Source organism: Propithecus coquereli, unplaced genomic scaffold, assembly GCF_000956105.1.
Source record: "Propithecus coquereli isolate 6110/MARCELLA unplaced genomic scaffold, Pcoq_1.0 Scaffold148, whole genome shotgun sequence".
In the NCBI taxonomy this organism is placed as follows: domain Eukaryota; kingdom Metazoa; phylum Chordata; class Mammalia; order Primates; family Indriidae; genus Propithecus; species Propithecus coquereli.
In genome coordinates, this window is record NW_012139191.1 from 3710850 (window position 1) to 3728345 (window position 17496).

Consider the following 17496-nt stretch of genomic DNA (forward strand, 5'->3'; position numbering starts at 1 on the left):
TGTGTCCTTTCTTCTCCTGCACACCTTTTTGTTCACTTAACAAGGAATCTGAACACAGCAGTAGGTTATGATTGGTTCAGCTGTGTTAGAGCCCGTGTAGCCATGGTGAGAGATCTTTCAGGATGGATTGCTGCTTAGGGACCCGTAGGGCAGGATTCTCCTGGCTGTTGGGGCATTTTCATTCTGTGGTTTTTGTTCATTCTTTTACCTTTATTTGATGACAACTGGCAAGGCATTTTACTAGCTATATTGGAGAGGGATGGGGAATGGAATGCTGGTGTTGCTGTTGAAAGCAAAGACGTGTCTGTCTCTATGGCCAGTTTCCGTAATCCGGGGAGACCCCATGTGGGTTTTCTGCTCTCACTTCAACTTCTCTAGCCTTTGAAGTGTAAAAGTCCTTGAAAAATCACATCATTCTAGGAAGGACAGGCAGGCTTGGTATTCTCGAAGTCATTACATTACGGGTTTCCTTTAGTTCTAGAAAACTGGCCTTGCCTGTTGTTTTTTTCCCTAATCATCTGTAAAAGGCACACTTGCCCTTAAATGAGTTACTTCCAGGCACAGTTTCTTCTATGACGTTGACCTATTATTGACAATTTTCCAACCTCTTTCTTACTCTTGGCGTCTGGTTAGTCAGCCATAACTTCCAGGGACAGGAAGAGAAAACAAATTCCTTCTTTCTTCCTCTACCCTGCTTGGATCTGGTGCCTTCTGTGTACCCCGTGAGATTGTAATCCTGTGAGAAGCTTTTGGATATCTGTGCCTTGTCCAAAAGCCCACTGTGGTCATTTTCCAACCACGGCAGCTGTTCTGGCTAGCATCTGGCCTTTATGCCAGCAACCTTTATTCTGAGGCTAATCTAAGGAACTGACACAAATACAGGAGGACAATAAAGGAAGTGGGGTGGATGTAGAAGCATTTCTCTGGGTGCAATTCGGCTGCAGAGGGTGGGCAGACATCTTCATTCGCGCATTGTTCCAGCACCTTACAGATCCGTGGGGCTCCCAGTGCTGGTTGAGGGTGGGTTACTTTGGCTGTTGCTGGGACAAGTGGAGATGTTGCTTCCCTCGTCCTTTTATCCAACCTCAGGCCTGCAGAGAGTCTAAAGATTGAATCAGATACACAGACGTCATAATGGGGCCCCTAGCCTCTCCCAGCTTCCCCCCACTTCCATCCAGTTGGTTCTTTGACCATCAGTGTACCCTCCTCTTGTATCTTCCCTTTCTAGAAAAAACGCAAGCTGTAATTTTTACCAAACACACGAAATGTATCCACCAGAATCAGAGGCCTGAGAAACTAATGAAAATTAACAACTTAATAACATAGGTAGAGGCTACATCCTCTATGAGAAAAATGATTGCAAATATTAATATTCTTTCTTTGGATTCTCGTAACAGCCATGCGAGGTACATGTTCTGTTTTATTTAATTTGTTTTAATTCACCATGAAAAAGAGACTGGCTAGACGAAGAAGCTGAGGAGTGAATGATCCCTCAGCCACACGTGGGATCTGGGCTTTACCCCTGGTCTTCAAACTGCTGAGCACAACGTGCTTTTTTCATTTCCTTAACTATACTGCAAGTTGAATACAATGGAAAAGAAAGAGGTGAATTTCTTTTTAAGCCTGTTTTACCATTACTTTGCTGTCTGATTTCTTTTAGGAACCAGATTCATGCAATGGAGCATTTTTATTTCATTTAATTCTCACACCCTAATGAGGTAGATATATCGTTATTCCCATTTTATAGAAGCAGAAACTGAGGCTCAGAGAACTCAAGTGACCTGCATACAGTCATGCAACTGCCACATGACAGGGCTGGGATAGCCTGTGCAGTCTGATTGCAAGACACTTTTTTTTTTAAAGTCAGAATTATTAAAGTGTCATCTATATATAGTAAAATGTACCTCTTTTAGTTGTACTGTTGATGAGTATTGACACGAATACAGTCTTATAATTGAGACATAGAGTATCTTGTCACCCTGAAAAATTCTTCTGTGTGCCTGTGGAGCCCATCCCTTCCTTCCACCTTTAGCCCTAGGACCCACATCCTCCACGGCACACCCTAAATAAAAACAAGCCCAATTACGATGCAAGGTTTGCACACGGTTTTGAGAATAGCATGATCACATAGGCTTGTAAATAAATTAAATCATGCAGAGCAACAATTTCTAAATGGTGCTTTGTAACGAATAGCGGAAGTGTCAGAAGGGACATAAGAGTGACCCAAGTTCCTGATCCTTGTAGCTCATTCCAGGATCTCAGACAGCAGAGGGCATTCACTGGGTAGGAGCGTGTTGTGTTTGCTTCTGCAGGGCAGCCTCAGCCCTAAACTTTAATTGGGTTTCTGTCCTGATCTTTCTTAAACTGGCAGAACAAACACCACCACCCACTCCTGCTCCAGGGGCTACTCAGCCACATCCAGCAGAGCCAGGGTTGTGGGGAGGTGTGTAACCACGCGGCAGCCAGGAACGGAGCGTGAGTCCCAGCCAAGCTCCTGGCTGCCACTGGGCTGCTCTGCCCACGGCTCGTCCCCCTGCTAGGTGCTGCCTCACAAAGGGGCAGAGAGCGACATCATACCAGGCATCTGGGGAAACCTCTGGCTCTGGGCTGGAGAAAGCATTCCTGGCGGGTGGTTTAAGCAGGATAGTGCCCTTGTTTCCAGCCCAGGGTCAGTGTTCAGCCTCCATGTGGCTGGGGGCTCAGGAGAGAACTCAGCCCATGCCCATAGAATCAGCCCCTACAGAGGGCACATACCCCATGTGCTCTGGGCCCTGAGGCTGGGGCTCCTCCCTGTCCTCTGGACCGGGATGCCAGGGCAGGGCTCAGGGGCCCCAGAGCAAGCCTGTGTCCAGCTTTCTTCTCTGAGTGTCCTTTTATCAGCACAGGTGGAGAAGTCTGTCCCTTCGCATACTGCTGTCTGTACCTATCACTTAGTCTCCTATGGCTGCTGTCACGAAGTACCACAAGTTGGGAGGCTTAAGCCACAGAAACGTGTTCTCTCTTAGTTCTGGAGACCAGGAGTTTCAAATCTGGGTGTCTGGCTGGGCACGGCATCTCACACCTGCAATCCCAGCACTTTGAGAGGCCGAGGTTGGAGGATTGCTTGAGGCCAGGAATTTGAGATCAGCCTGGGCAACATAATGAGACATTGTCTCCTAAAAGAAAAAAAAAATATGAAAATTGAGGTATGTGCAGGATTGGTTCCTTCTACGAGCTGTGAGGGAAGGTCTGTTCCAGGCCATCTGCACCCTGTCTCTTCACAGCCCCTTCCGTCTGTGCATGTCTGTGTCCAAATCATCCCTGTTTATAAGGACACCTGCTGTACCAGATTAGGGCCACCCTAGTGACCTCTTCTTAATTTGATCACTTCTGCAAAGACCCCATCTCTAAGTAAGATGACATTCTGAGGTCCTGAGGGTTAGGACATCCTTTGAATCCTTTGAGGGAGGTCCCAATCCAGTCCATAACCCTGCAAGAATTGTGGTGGCGTTTGCCCAACGCAAGGACCATTCAGAACCTTCTGCACCCTTCATTTTCAAAGACAATCGACAGCAACACACACCTTGCTGCGACTCTTCGTTGAGCTGAGTAAACAAAGCAAAGGGACTATTTTGGCCTGGATGAGATACGGAGGATTTGAAAAGCTCCAAATGAACTCGACAGACTGGGGTGGACATTTCACATCATCAAATCTGTGCAGGTGGAAACCTGCACACATAGGTCACTAAAGAGCAACTATCCTTTAAGTTGCAACAGACACCTATTATGAAATTATGTGTGTGGCATATGGCAATTTTTATAAAACAGAGACTATGTGTATGTTGTGTCCACACAGAAAATATCCTGCAGTATTATTAACAAGGATTGACTGTGATCAGTTGAATTATAGTTGGCTTTCTTTCTTGTGCATTTATTTTCCAAAAATTTCATAATGACATATTCTACTTTTGCAAATAGAAAACAGTATTCTTTAAAATGAAAATTGGCACAAAGAAGGTTTTGTAGGGTAGAAAATACTAATTTTAAAAATATGTCTGTGGGATAAAGAAGAAGATGGATTTCAGTAAAGGAAATCATGAATCCCTGAAAATGATGGTCCCTTCCTAAACGGTTTGCCTGAACTGCAGTGATGCTAATTAATTCTCTTACCATAAAGATCAGGAAAAAAGTGCTAGGAATAGAATACAGAGTTTGAGGCAGAATTTCAGCCCGTGGATCTTTCACAGGTGAGAATAAGAGTGCAGAGGGAGCACTAGAAAGGTTAATGCATTGGAAGATCCCATCACTTTATTTTTAAACCAACTTAAAAAAAGAAAAAAACCCTTCCAGCTGAAGTTTTCTTTTGACATTAATTTCTACACCTTTTGGGATTAAATTAATGCTCAATTTTTGGAATGTTAGTAGGAGAATTATAGATGATTTAAAAATATCAGTGGCAAGAAATTAAATCTATTCTGTCCTTATCATAAAATGTTGGCATAAAAGTCTCTTCTGCTCTTCGGACAAACTCAGCAGCTTTGATTTGGAAAGTGCCTTTAATGATGCACCTTTGATGCTCCAGAGAAGCCATTTGCTTAATGACCGTGGTGGCCCAGGAGCCATCGACTACCTGCTGGCCCACCCGGCTGCTCCTGCCTCCCGTTTCACTGCAGTTGCTGCGGCTCTGCTTCCTGTTCATTTAAAGACTGATCGTCCAAGAGACTCATGATCCTTTGCATTAAAACATTAAATATAGAAACCATCTTTTTGTTTCTTTATAAACACGGCGATCAAAAGAAACTTACTGGGGTAACTGGGGACGGTTCTCCGTTTGATGTCTCTCCCGTGTGGGGTGTTGCGAAGAATATGCAATATCTGAAACTTCATGGTCCCAAGTGCAATATATGCAAAAGAGATGCAGATTTGTGTTATTTTCTCTAGTTATGACCCATCTGAGGAACTGCTTGTCGAGATGCTGCCATTTCAGGGGAGCTAGAAACCCCAAAACCATTAGAAATGAAAATACCGTGATGCTACCACAGGAACAGAAGACAGCACCACGGAGAAAGATAACTTAAGAGAAAATGCATCACTGGGGGATAGATGGCATTAAGTAGCACTTGCTAACAAGAGCTTTCGAGCCGCCGTGGGAAGGAGATGGAGTTTTCCTTCCTTCTTGTGTGAAATCTCTGCAACCACTTGGTAGACAGGGGCCAACAGAGGCCAGACGTCGGGAACAGAGAACAAAATGCTAAAGAGCACTTTGGAACAAATAGTGTCCCTGCTCTTCATCCAGAGAAGCCGTCCACTACATCACCGAGTGATGACTCTGTGGAAAACACTGTCGTTAGTGGACGGAGGGGTGGGGATGGGGCCCTTAGATGCGGCCAGTGTGGGTCATGGACGACGGTTTCTCTCTCGCAAGGAGGGGACTGAGACTCTGGTCAGGGATGTCCCCCATACCCCACAGCTGGGGACAGCCAGTGGCTCACAGCATCCCTCCAGACCTGCCCGTGGCATGAGATCGGGGCCCCTCTCCTGTGCCCCCCACCTCGGTCATTCTTGGGTCGCTCCTCCCCACCCACCGTGTTGATCTAGTGGCTTTATTCCCTGCCTGCCCCTCCAGCCTGGGAGCCGACCAAGGTGGGAGCACATGCCCTTCCCCTCAGGACCCTTGGGCCCCGCCCAGGGCCTGGCTCAGAAAAGACAAAAGCAAATGGTCCAGGAGTAAGTCCCCTCCCCCGGCCGCATTCGGATATTTGACACCCGGCCACGACCACGTGGCCACGACCTTCACTGCTGATAGCTTTGCACGTTGGTGAATGCACCTCGTTTTGATAATCTGCTCTGAAAAATGATCTTTTATTTCCTGACCTGGGAGCACCACAGTCCTCTCACTGGGGATTGCCCCTGAGCAGCAGCACCGAAGGCTGGCACCAGGCCTGGAGGAGCCAGTCTCACCGCTGTTCCCAAAGGGCTCAGGAGGAATGTTGCTGAGAGCTAGAGGGTCTGTGAGTCCCTGTGTCCCTTGTCCCCTGCAGACCTGGTTGCTTGGGGACACTGTCTTCTTTTCTCTAGTGTTGCTGAAGCCAAATTTTTGTATTACGCTCTTTCCAATCTTTGGTGACCAAATGGGCAAGTCTACTGGGGAGATGAGAAAGAAGAGGTGGAGTGCAGGGGCCCCTGAGGAATCTGGGGTGGCCTGGGTCCTGCTGATTCAGGAGGCTCCCTGTCCCCTAACCCTAAGGAGGCTTTGGAAGTGGGGACCCTTTAGTCAAGCCATATCTCATCAAATGAAATATCAAGTCAAGTTCTTAGAGCGGCTGCGAATTTACCCACTGGAATGCCACAGGCATAGATTCCGAAAATATTCTTGGACTGCAGCTTGGATCCCAGATTTAACCAGCTACAGTTCATTTCACATTTCACACTCTTCAACCTCTGGAATAGAAAATAAATGTCTTTTAATTGTGGAACTTGTGTTTCATCCTCAAGATGTTACAATAGGTACTTCGCTGAGAGATTTTCCAAACAGGCACGATCTGCCTCATGTTTCGGGTTAGGATTAATGGTGAGACAGGTTTTGGTAATTTGGCTTCTTCCATGATGTACAAATAGAGTACCGATTTTGTGAGTGTGGACAGCAACGTGTGAAAGATGGGACCGTCCACCGCAGTGTTCTAGAAATCACGTCATAAACACTCACACAATGATGGTGTGAGTTCTTAACATACAGTCACGGCCCGTAAGGTAGTGAAAGGGTTTCAGTGACTGCGTTAGAACAATTCTCTAGTCCCGGGATTGCTGGGTTGCTCCAGTCGTGTCCTCACTTTAGGGAAATACGATCACTAGTGTTGGGTTGAACCACACTGGAGACTGAGGCACAAGGACGTATCGGTCATTTCAATCCTGTCTTTATTTAGTATTTCAATGTTAATATTTGTTCATGACCTCTTGCAGTACTTTTGATTTACAATATTATTTGATTATCGAGTTTCTTGGTGCCCCCTTATATTTTGGGCCGTGGCAAATGCCTCGTTCACCTTACCCGGTGGTGGCTATTCCAAGAACACTTGATTTTGTAATAGATTTCACAAGGAAGAATAACAGACTGACACATAGGCGAGTCCCTTACTTTCAGAGGAAGCATAAGGAGGCTTTGTAAGAGACAGGTCCTGAGAGTGTTTGAGGCTGTTAGCGACATTCAGGATGCCAACACATTTCTATTCCAGCCCTGCTGTTAATGACGTGTGTACAGCTCTTAGCTGTAACATAAACACGGCCAGACATATCTTTACATCCATTCCAAACTCAAAGTACAGAGAGAAATGGATCCAAAGCCAGTTATTTACCTGGAACTTAGTGTGGTCTGCTCAGCTAGGGAGACATCTGATATGAAGGGGCTCTCTGTGATTTTGCAACGTGGTTGAAGAAAGAAGTCACCCAGTCATGTTTGTGTGCTGGGTCAGACACCACTCACGTGTCACTACGGACCCTCTCTGAGGACCCCTGCGAGTGGCCAGCTCAGCCTGGGCCCCACAGACTTCAGGCAGGTGCAGAGGGACAGCATATCATCCTGCCCATACTGAACACCTCCACCTTCCCTCCCCCAGCCCGGGGCTGCCTCCTCGGCCCCGGGCGGATGCCGGGTGCAAGACCTTGCACAGCCCAGACGCATCGGGGACCAGTGCTCTGCAGAGCATCTTGGATCAATGAGAGACAGGAGCTGGTGGATAAATCGTTTGCGGCTCCCCCAAGGGTCTGTCCTCAGACACAGTTTACACAGCTCTCACGGGCCACCCCACAAGGGCAACGTTCGGTTGCCCCATGAGAGCGCCGGTTTGATGAGGAGTCCTCACGGTAGCTCACTCTCTGCCCTGCTTCCTTCCTCCCCCTCATTCCTGGCATCAGCTACTCTAATAAAATTCTAGAACAACGGCACTTGCCTCAGGCTTTGCTTTCTGGGAAGCCAGACTAAGACATATTCTTTGTTATTTTCCTGCAGACCTCGGTGCAACGGGACTGTCAGGAAAGATCACTACAAAAATTGTACCTTAAATGCCTCCCTGCCTTTTTATGGATGCTTGGCAAGTCCTAAGTTATCAGAAGAAACATTTCAAGGCACAAGGATCTTTCATATACTCATTCGTTATTTAAGTTCCTTTTAATTATGGTCTTATGAAATTCTGACGTGCTGTATTTTTATTAGTGAATATTGCCGAGAAAGGAAACCTCCCTTTCTGAGTACTCGTGTTTCATCCTTTGATGGGTATTAAGTGCATCCAGACAGTGAAATAAGGACAGTATTGAAAGAGGCCATTTTGAGGAAGATGTGTCTGTGTTCTAAAGAGTCAAGTAGTTTTCCTAGTCGTGATCATAAAGACAAGTCTGAGTAGAATACGCTGTCCCACAAAGGGACCTCTGTCCCTTGAAAAGGTCTCTGAGGATGACCACAGGAACATTGCTTTGACATGTTTGAAGAGGGAGGGCCAGTCCGAGGGAACAGACACAGAGCTGGCACCAGGGACACTGATTTCAGACAGCCAAAGGAGGAAGGGGTTGTCCTTCTAGACACTAAGGTGAGCATGGAGGAGGCTGCCGTGTATGCAGGGGACAAGGTGATGCAGAGGGTCCCAAACAGGAGCATTTTATGAAAGGGAATTTGTTAGGAAGGGGCTGGGGTGGAGATGACCAGGAGAGGACCTGAATGAGGACCTCTGTGCCAAGCACCATCACAAGGGGCAGACCACAAGACTCGGGCAGGATTCTCCCAGGAGTGCAATTAGGAGGACACCTGATGGCTCCAGTTTTGCTGTGGCTGAAACTGATGCTGATTTTTTGCCTCTATTACCACCCCTGCCCCAGAAGAGAAGATAAGGAAATCTCATGTGTTATCAATCTCTGCTGTTCTTCACAGCCACAGCCATTGATCACTCTCTAGATCCACCAGAAAACACCCGAGCAGGTATCTGCTACAAAATGGTATCGAATGCCACACTCCTGAAACTCTCAAATACATGAGTGCTTGGTTTTCTAGGGAATTCTGACAACATATTTTCTACATTGCATTAACCTGGTAATTGTGGCTGTTTGTATTTGGCCAAAGAACACTTTCCCTGCCTTCTGCATACCCTCATATATTAAGTTATACGGATATCTAAACTGAATAACACGGTGGTGGTATTCAGGACACCATTGAGCCATTGATGGAATTCCTAGGAATGTGCTCAGAATTCCAGAATCTCATGTTAGGGTTTGTTCTGAAGTCCAGTTATCGTGCCCTTTTCCTTCAACACTTGATTTTATTTATTAGTCCAATTATAATAGATGATGTCTTTGAGGTGGGACTACTTCTGTTCAGTGAGCAACATGGGTTCTCAGGACGATGAACTCATGGTTGGAGCTGATTTAGGGTGGAGGGAAGAGGTCAGATCTTCTCAGCTCTGGAAGAAAGTGGGGCAGAGAGAAAAGGCAGCCTCTTCCCCAGAATGCTAACCTCTATCTCCTCGTGAAAAAGAATGTTTCCCCTAATGGCCTTTTAGAGAGTGATCTACGTTCAGCCATTCATCCATCCAGCCAGCCATTTATGTTGGCGTAGCCTGGCTCTGGGTGCCTGTGTTATTTAAACACTAAAAAAAGATCTCGTAGCATTTCTACAATCGAGCCATTGGCTGTTTGACTCTGCTTCTTCCTGTAAGCCAAGTGTTCTGAAAACTCTCAGCCTGTGGTGCTAATGAAGCCACATTAACCTTCAAACCCTTATCTCCCTGCCTCATTACTCCCTGCACACAAGACGGAGAGACATTGGCATGGTGGTTAAGGGGGGAGACGTTAGAGCCCGGTTCTTTGGGTTTGAATCCTGGCTCTGCTTCTTCCCTACTGTGTGCTCGAGCAAGTTCCTCTCTGCGCCTTGGGATACGATTGGGACAGCCAGGCTGATGAGGATACCGAGGGTTTCTACTCTGCCAAGGATGCCGTCAGAACTCACGCGTCAGTGATGCTCCAGAGCCCTTAGATCCTGGGCTCCGCAGTGTGAGCTGCGATCCCCCCTCACCCGGCCCGGCCCAGACTCGCTCCATGATCAACTGCCGGGCCTGGTGTGGTGATGGAACAGTCACGTGCAGAGACAAGACCCCAGGGAAACTCTTGGACAATTTCCCTCTGCTCCCGGCCTTCCCTTGAAAATGTCGTAAGATCTCAAAGAATTCTGCAACGACGAGCTTTCGATGACTAGTTCTTTTTTACCAGAATCATTTCTGATCCAAGACACCATCTCCTGTGACATCAATCAGCTTCACCGTGCCTCCGTTAAATAAGACCCGACACAAGAACGCTGTCTTAGAAAGCCTGAAGAATGACTCCTTTTCTCCCCGAGCACATTTCATTTTGGTTTTCCTCTGGTTTCTAGAAAGTGATCTTTTAAGAAATGAGGTATTCATGACATTTGAAAGGTGTTCATGTTTAAAGCATTTAAAGACAGCGGGGCTGTGTGTGTGCCTATTTTGTACTTGTATTGCATTTAATTTGACTTTATTCTACTCTAAAACACGGTCCTTTTATTCCGTGGAATTTTCTCTTTTTCTGAGCCTTCTATGAATTATGCAGGGAAGGATCCAGGGTTCAAATGCAGGAGTTGAGTCACCCAGGACAGCTGTTGCATTCCTGACCAGGTCAAATTCCCATCCGGTACAGCCAGCTGCCAGCTTTGTGCTGAGATAGAAGCCATCAAAATAGGGACAGGCAAGAAGGAGGCATTTTTACTTGCAAATCTACTAAATTTAAGAAATACGTTATCTGGTTTAAATCATTTCACGTTAGCTAGGGTGGAGGGTGAGGGGTGTTGATACGATGCAGAAGGCTTTACTTCGCTTCTCTCGGGTTATCATCTGCAAAAGGCAATAAGCACACTCAGGTTAACTTTGTTAACATAAGTCTTTATCATTCACCCTATTTGCTTACATTAACCAGAATGTGGAAGCAAGGTTTCCCCAGATAATCCGTGTACCATTAATCAAGGGGTGACAAATGATGTGGGAATTTCTCACAACAACACTGAACACCAAAGGGAACTGATTATTATTTTTATAATATTGTTCTTAGTCCTGGACCCAAACATGAATTTTGAGGGTACCTTCCTCCCATTGTGTGGTCACCTGCAGTGGTTTTCTCCTTGCCTGGTGCCCTGCCTCCCTTTCCGGGGTCCCACCCAGATGGTTACATTTCCATAGTGATTCCTGTAGGCAAGGAGGCCTCTGCCACCCGTTAGCCAAGATGATATAGGTCTTGGACAAATCATGTTCCCACCTGCCTCATTTTCTTCACCTGAAAGCTAGACTTTATAGGTGTATTTTCTGATAATGACCAAAAAGTTGTATTGACAGAATGCTTCTCTCTCCATGGGCTAGAATAGTTTGAACATCATGTTAAGCTTTGAGGAAACACGCTTTGTAATGTAACGCATTTCACCCAGTCCCCCAGACCTCACACCCAGAGAATCTCGCCCAAAGATCCAAGTCTACTGATAGAATTCTTCATACTTCCATCAAGCTGGTAAAATAAAAATTCACAGTATAGGCATAAACAATGGCAGAAAAAATGTTTCAACAGTAGGAGAAACTCTATCAACATAAGAGTCTTGTAGTTGATTAAAATTTACTTAAGGCCTGGCGCAGTGGCTCATGCCTGTAATCCTAGCACTCTAGGAGGCCAAGGCTGGAGGATTGCTTGAGCTCAGGAGTTGGAGACCAGCCTGAGCAAGAGCAAGACCCTGTCTCTACTAAAAATAGAAAAATGAGCTGGGCGTGGTGGCTCATGCCTTTAGTTCCAGCTACTTGGGAGGCTGAGGCAGGAGGATTGCTTGAACCCAGGAGTTTGAGGTTGCAGTGAGCTATGATGATGCCACTGCACTCTAGCTGGGGTGACAGAGCAAGACTCTGTCTCAAAAAATAGATAGATAAATAAATAAAATTTAAAATGAAGACATTGGACATAGTGACTTGAATGAAAACATAGCAGTGTAACAGCCATCATTGACGAAAGTTTAAATTCTGATCTTGTAGTTGACGCAAACTCTTGGCTGTTTCCCCCACGTTTTCGGTGAGGTTAGGCCTGATCAACAACAGTCTTTGTCCTGGTTTCCTTTGCTACTAAGTGAACTGTGTTTACACAGCAGCGATGTGGACCAGGAAGGCCATCTGTGTGACTGCAGTAGATCCTTGCCTTGGTTGGTCCTTCCTGCTCTCATGAGCATGATGCTTTAGCCATCTGAGCTAAAGTAACAGAGAACTCGATACAATGCAAGAGATATTTAAAACAATGAAAGAGACGAAAATCATCCTGATAACAATTTCTTTCTTTTTTTTTTATGCGTTTAGCGACAAGGTGCTGGGGCAACCAATGGAAAAGACAAGACATCTGGTGAAAACGGTAAGAGGACGTGACTAGTCCAGTCACATTTTTCCCCTCTGAGCCCTGGGCACGCAGCAGGGCTGGGTCATGCCTTCCATCCCAGTCTGCTTATTGTATACGTCTGTGCTTCGGTTTACAGTGGAGCTTAGCAATTCTCAGGGAGCACCGAGGGCTGGTTTCACAAAGAAAACCGAGCTAGCTAAACGCAGTGATAAGAGCAGTTTCCCTCCCGGAGGAGGACTCCCATTTTGGGCAACATGATAATTACAGTGCAAATATAGTTCTCTGCTTTCTTCATTAGGGTTGGTGAGAATCATCCAAGTTGTTGTGAGGATAAAATGAGATCAAATGAGATAAGTGCTTTGAAAACTGTGAAGTGCTCAACTCCTGAAAGGATGTTGAAAAACTCGCCTCAGCCCTCCAGAGCACACAGAAACAGAGCTGGGCCCAGGGAGGTGCTGGGTCAGCGGGTGTCGACACACACAGCTGATGGCTGTGATGCGGCATTGCGTCCTGCCTCTCTGGCCCTAAATTGTAGGAAAGATCATCCTATTTTTATGGGTCAGGAAGCAGGACTGGTGTTGGGGCTGGGATGTGGCCTGGAGCAGGAAGAACATGGATCCTGAAGGAAATAGAGCCCATTTAAACCCCTGGTCCCTAAAGTTAGCAGTTGCCATGGAGGACAAAGCGTAGTAACGAACAGTCCCCAGCTGTATGCACCAAGGGCTACAGGGCAGTTCTGGCGAGGTTAGACTCTGGGTGTTCTAACTTTTTTTTTAACTCAAAATGAACTCTTCTCTTGTGGAAAACTACTCTTGCTTCCAACTGAATGGAATGTATGCTGGTGTCCCCCAGTCGAATTGTGGGTAGTGCCAACCTCAAATACCACCTGCCACAATTCCTTTGGGGCCGAAAAGCCACTTCGGCACCTCTGTAGTGGGTCTGAGCTGGGGCCTGAGCAAGACTTGAGTGAAAGAATGTTCCTCTGCATCTCCTGCCCATTTGGGGCCACCCTATAGGGCAGGGTCAGTGTGGCGACCCCTAGGGTAGGGGGGTCATCATATCAGTAAGTAGAGAGGTTGGTGCCCTACAATGTCTCAATCGGAGCTGGGGGCGGGGGAAGGAAACAAGGTCTTTCAGGAGCTGAATGGAGCTTCCTTTTCTGCTCCCGTGTGTGAGTTGGGGTGGGTGTGCGGTGTGGCAGGTGGGGTCCGAAAGCAGAAGAGGGAGCAAAGGGTGGAGCTTAAAAGGGAGGAGCAAAATTATAGCTGCTTAAACGAGGTAGGTGACCGTGTGCACAGGGCAGCATTCCCCGTGTAGGGCGCTGTGGGCCGCCACTGATTTCCCTGGTTTGTACATTCATAGTTCGTCTCCGTGGAACCTCACCCTTAGAATCATAGAGGTTTACAGTCGAAATCCTTCTCAGAGACCCTGTACCATGGCAGGTCTCGAACGCTTCGCTCTCACAACGCCTTTCCATTCTCAAAGATTTTCGAAGACCCCAAAGAACTTTGTTCATGTTGGTTCTGTCTACTGAGGGTTCCCATATTAGAAATTAAAATGGAGAGCTCTAAAAAAGTTTTATTTATCAATTCATTAAGAACAAAGTAATAAATCTACTACATGTTAACGTAACAATTTTTTTTTTAGGAAAAGTAATTACAAAACAGAAAACAGAAAAATATTTAGCGAAGAGGGGTAATTTACATTTTTGCGGATCTCCGGGATGTCTGGCTTTACAGACGCCAGGTGGGTTTTCTCATCTGCTGCTGCTTCCAGTCTGCTGCCGTATCGCAAGACGTGTAGCCTATGGAAAATTCCACTGTGCTCTCGTGAGAGAATGGGGTTAAAAAAAGCAAATGGTATCTTTTAAGATCAAACTGTATCTTTTATAATAATAATAATACTCATGATGATGTCTTTTATAAGATCAAAAACGTTTTTGATCTCGCGGGCTCCCTCAGTGGAGGTGGGTACTGCTAGGGTCCTTGGTCTGAACTTTGAGAACTGCCGCTCCAGTGCAAGTCCCGTGTCATTCCCTGGGGAGCCTGCAGCCCAAAGATCAGGCAAGGTGGTGGCAGAACCAGGTCTAGGTCTCATGAGCTTGATGACTCTGCACCTCAGCCTTATCCCGGCAGCCTATGGGTCCTTCAAAGCCTGCCTGTGTGCTCGGCGATTTGCACCAAACGGAATTATCAGCTATTACAGACGATGCTACTTTCTGCCCTTCAAAGGCATAGAATTTCTTTCAGCTGAAAACTGGTCCACACCAGTGGAAACAGGCTTTTATGGGGATATAAAAAGTAATTGTATGGAAAAATTCAAGATGCTATGAATAAGCCTTTTCATTATATAATTCTAGGTATTAAAAGATATTTATTTCTGAGTAGAAAAAAGGAAGTAGAGATTATTTGATAGTTATAGAATAATGGCACTGTATAAATCTAAATTATTAACATGCTATACTTTAATTTCAGGTAAAACTGCTTCTATATATTTGTACATGATACTTTATTATAATACTAGGTTTGTGCTTTTGCCTGTAAAAATGAGCAAAGATGAAAGCCAGAACAGCCCAAGAAAGATTAGGGTAAAAACTTCTAGAAATAGACAAAAAGACCTTTTCCTAAAGAATCCAAGTCTCCTAATTTTTTATTCTTAAATTCCTGATATGTGAAGATCATTTTGGAATTTCTGTCTTACCCTAATATTATATTTCATTGAAATTCAAATCATTTTACTCTGTCATCACAGGGACCTAGGGAGATCTATTATGGTAATGTATATTTCCTGTTAATATCAAATGAAGCTGTCTACACATGTTGAAGGAGCAAGGACCCCTGAGAATAGAAATACGAAGTATAAAACATCAAAATGCTATGAGATTTGGATAGTAGTCACTTAATCATAAAATGAATGTCCCCAAATTTCATTAGTTGTTCACATGAAGCAGAGTGTTCTCATTCCAAATATTATGAATTTAGTTGAGGTCTCCATTCAACATAAAAGCAATAAGGATGGCAGGAGTGCCTTGAAATTATTTGGATCACAAAAGATCTAAGTCAGGACGTTAAAACTTCACACCAAAGGTATTTAAATTGTTGGGCTCTTCTGCAATTTTGTTACATTAAATATTATCTTGAGATTGCCATTGGCTGGAAATCAGGTTTCTTGTAATCCCAAGATTTATTTTTGTTGTTGTTGCTGTCATGGTGTTTATTGATGTAAAATACGATATATATACACTCTGTACCACCCAGAATGTCCTTGAAGTCCTCATTCCCCCCAGATGTACACACAAGCCAGCAAACCAGATGTTTTCCCAGCTATAGACTTTGTGGTAGCATCTGCTGTAAGAAGATACATTTTTTTCAAAAGTATTAGGGTTATAATTTTTTTTAATCAAAAAAATAAATTTATCAGCATCTGTATGGTTGAGAGATTTTCATTCCTAGTGAACAATGTCCTTTGTTACTTGATTAGCTAGGCCAAGGATTTCATTTGTTTCTTGATATAACTTTCTACTTGAGTGAAACAATAGCTTATAGCTCTAGTTACAAATCTCATCATCTGGTTTAACCGGCTTAATTAAATTCAATCATGCTTATACACACAGACCCGACCATCTGAATTTAGATTGTTCTCCACAAATTACCAGGTTGGACACAACCAAAAGAAGTTTTTGTGAAACCATTTTGTTCCTGTATATCTTGATCCATATCTTGATATGAGTTATTCAGAGAGACTGCAAAGGTTAAATTTCTTTATTGACACACGAAAGTAGAAAAGTACCGGGAGGAAGGAGAGCGGCTGCTGGGAGACCTCCAAGCCGAAGGGAAGATTTATGAATAATAAAGCTCCTGATGGAGCTTACTTTCAGAGCTTGGAGGCTTACCCAGACTAAATTGAATTTCTAAAACTGGGATGGATTTCTCTTGACTTAGTGAGATGTGATACATTTGTTTCCAGAAGGCTCTGTCTTCGGGGGTGGAAGCATACGAACACACCTGATTTTAAGAAAAGACTCCCATCAAATCGGGATTGTAGCTGACTGCCCTGAAGGAAAGTATTATTCTGAACTACCCGTGACCCTCTCTGCAGTCGTGGAGCTTTTCTGGCCTGGGAGTAGCCTGGTCCGAGCTCTGGCTCGAAGCTCGCACAGGTGCGCCCCTTCTTTGGGAGAGAGGTTGTGGCTTGAGAAGTTTCTAGTAGGTGCGGGGATATTCTAGGAGTACTTAAGATTTAGTCTGATTTCATATGATTCTATGATTGCTAACAGTGAGTAAGATAAAACGTTGTACTGCGTACCCTCCTCTCCTAGTTTTAAATAAAATCCCAAACTATAGAAGTTTATCTCACCTTTTGATTTTGAGGACACACGTACATGTACACACACACACAGTAATTTTCTTATTTTTCTGCTATCAAATAGGTAGAGAGATTGACTGAGAAAGACCTGTGTTTATAGACAGACAGCTATGTACGCTGCCATTACACTGAATGTGACATTTGAAATAAAAAATAAAATGGAAATACTTATTCCCAAAGCACTGTCACCATTCCCTAACCCGCCCCGTGTTAGCTCTGTATCACCCAGTAGACGTGAAATTTTTGTTTTTAGTTTCTGGTGTTCTTGATGTACGATGATCTTTCAAGACCTACGCACTGACTTGGGCAGATTTTGCCTAGGATACAGCTAACCTGTCACCTCTCCTTGGTGGGAGGGTGATTGAGCACTCATTGTCACCCCCAGGAGGGAAAGTCAGTTTTGGCGGAAGGCCCTGCTTGGTTGATCTCGTTCCTGGGCACGGGACGGCTGGGATGGAAGACGAGAGGGAGAGCTGCAATCTCTAGAAAGGCTGCAGAGGGAGCGTGGTCTGCACCTGCTGACAGCACTGATGCCGCCCTGTTCTGCCTCGGATTTGGGATGCGGTCAGATCAGCGCTTGACGATGCATAGAGGGAAAACCAAGCAGCCTGTGATTCGAATTTTTGCTGTTCCTGTGGGCTGGTGTGTCCAGGTGTGTGTAATCCGGGTGGATGTGAAACTCTTGCATCTACACCAAACATCAAATATGCCAATTTGGCATCAGTCTCAATAGTTCATATG

At 45.2% G+C, this 17496-nt stretch overlaps 1 protein-coding gene across 1 annotated transcript in view; it reads left to right on the top strand.

Moving 5' to 3' along the window:
- The window catches only part of PCP4 (Purkinje cell protein 4), a 58113-nt gene that overhangs the window by 16925 nt on the left and 23692 nt on the right, over positions 1–17496 (top strand). Inside the window, exon 2 of the mRNA XM_012640085.1 lies at positions 12354–12405. Within this exon, the coding sequence (XP_012495539.1) occupies positions 12354–12405 (52 nt within the window). The remainder of the gene's footprint in view (positions 1–12353; positions 12406–17496) is intronic.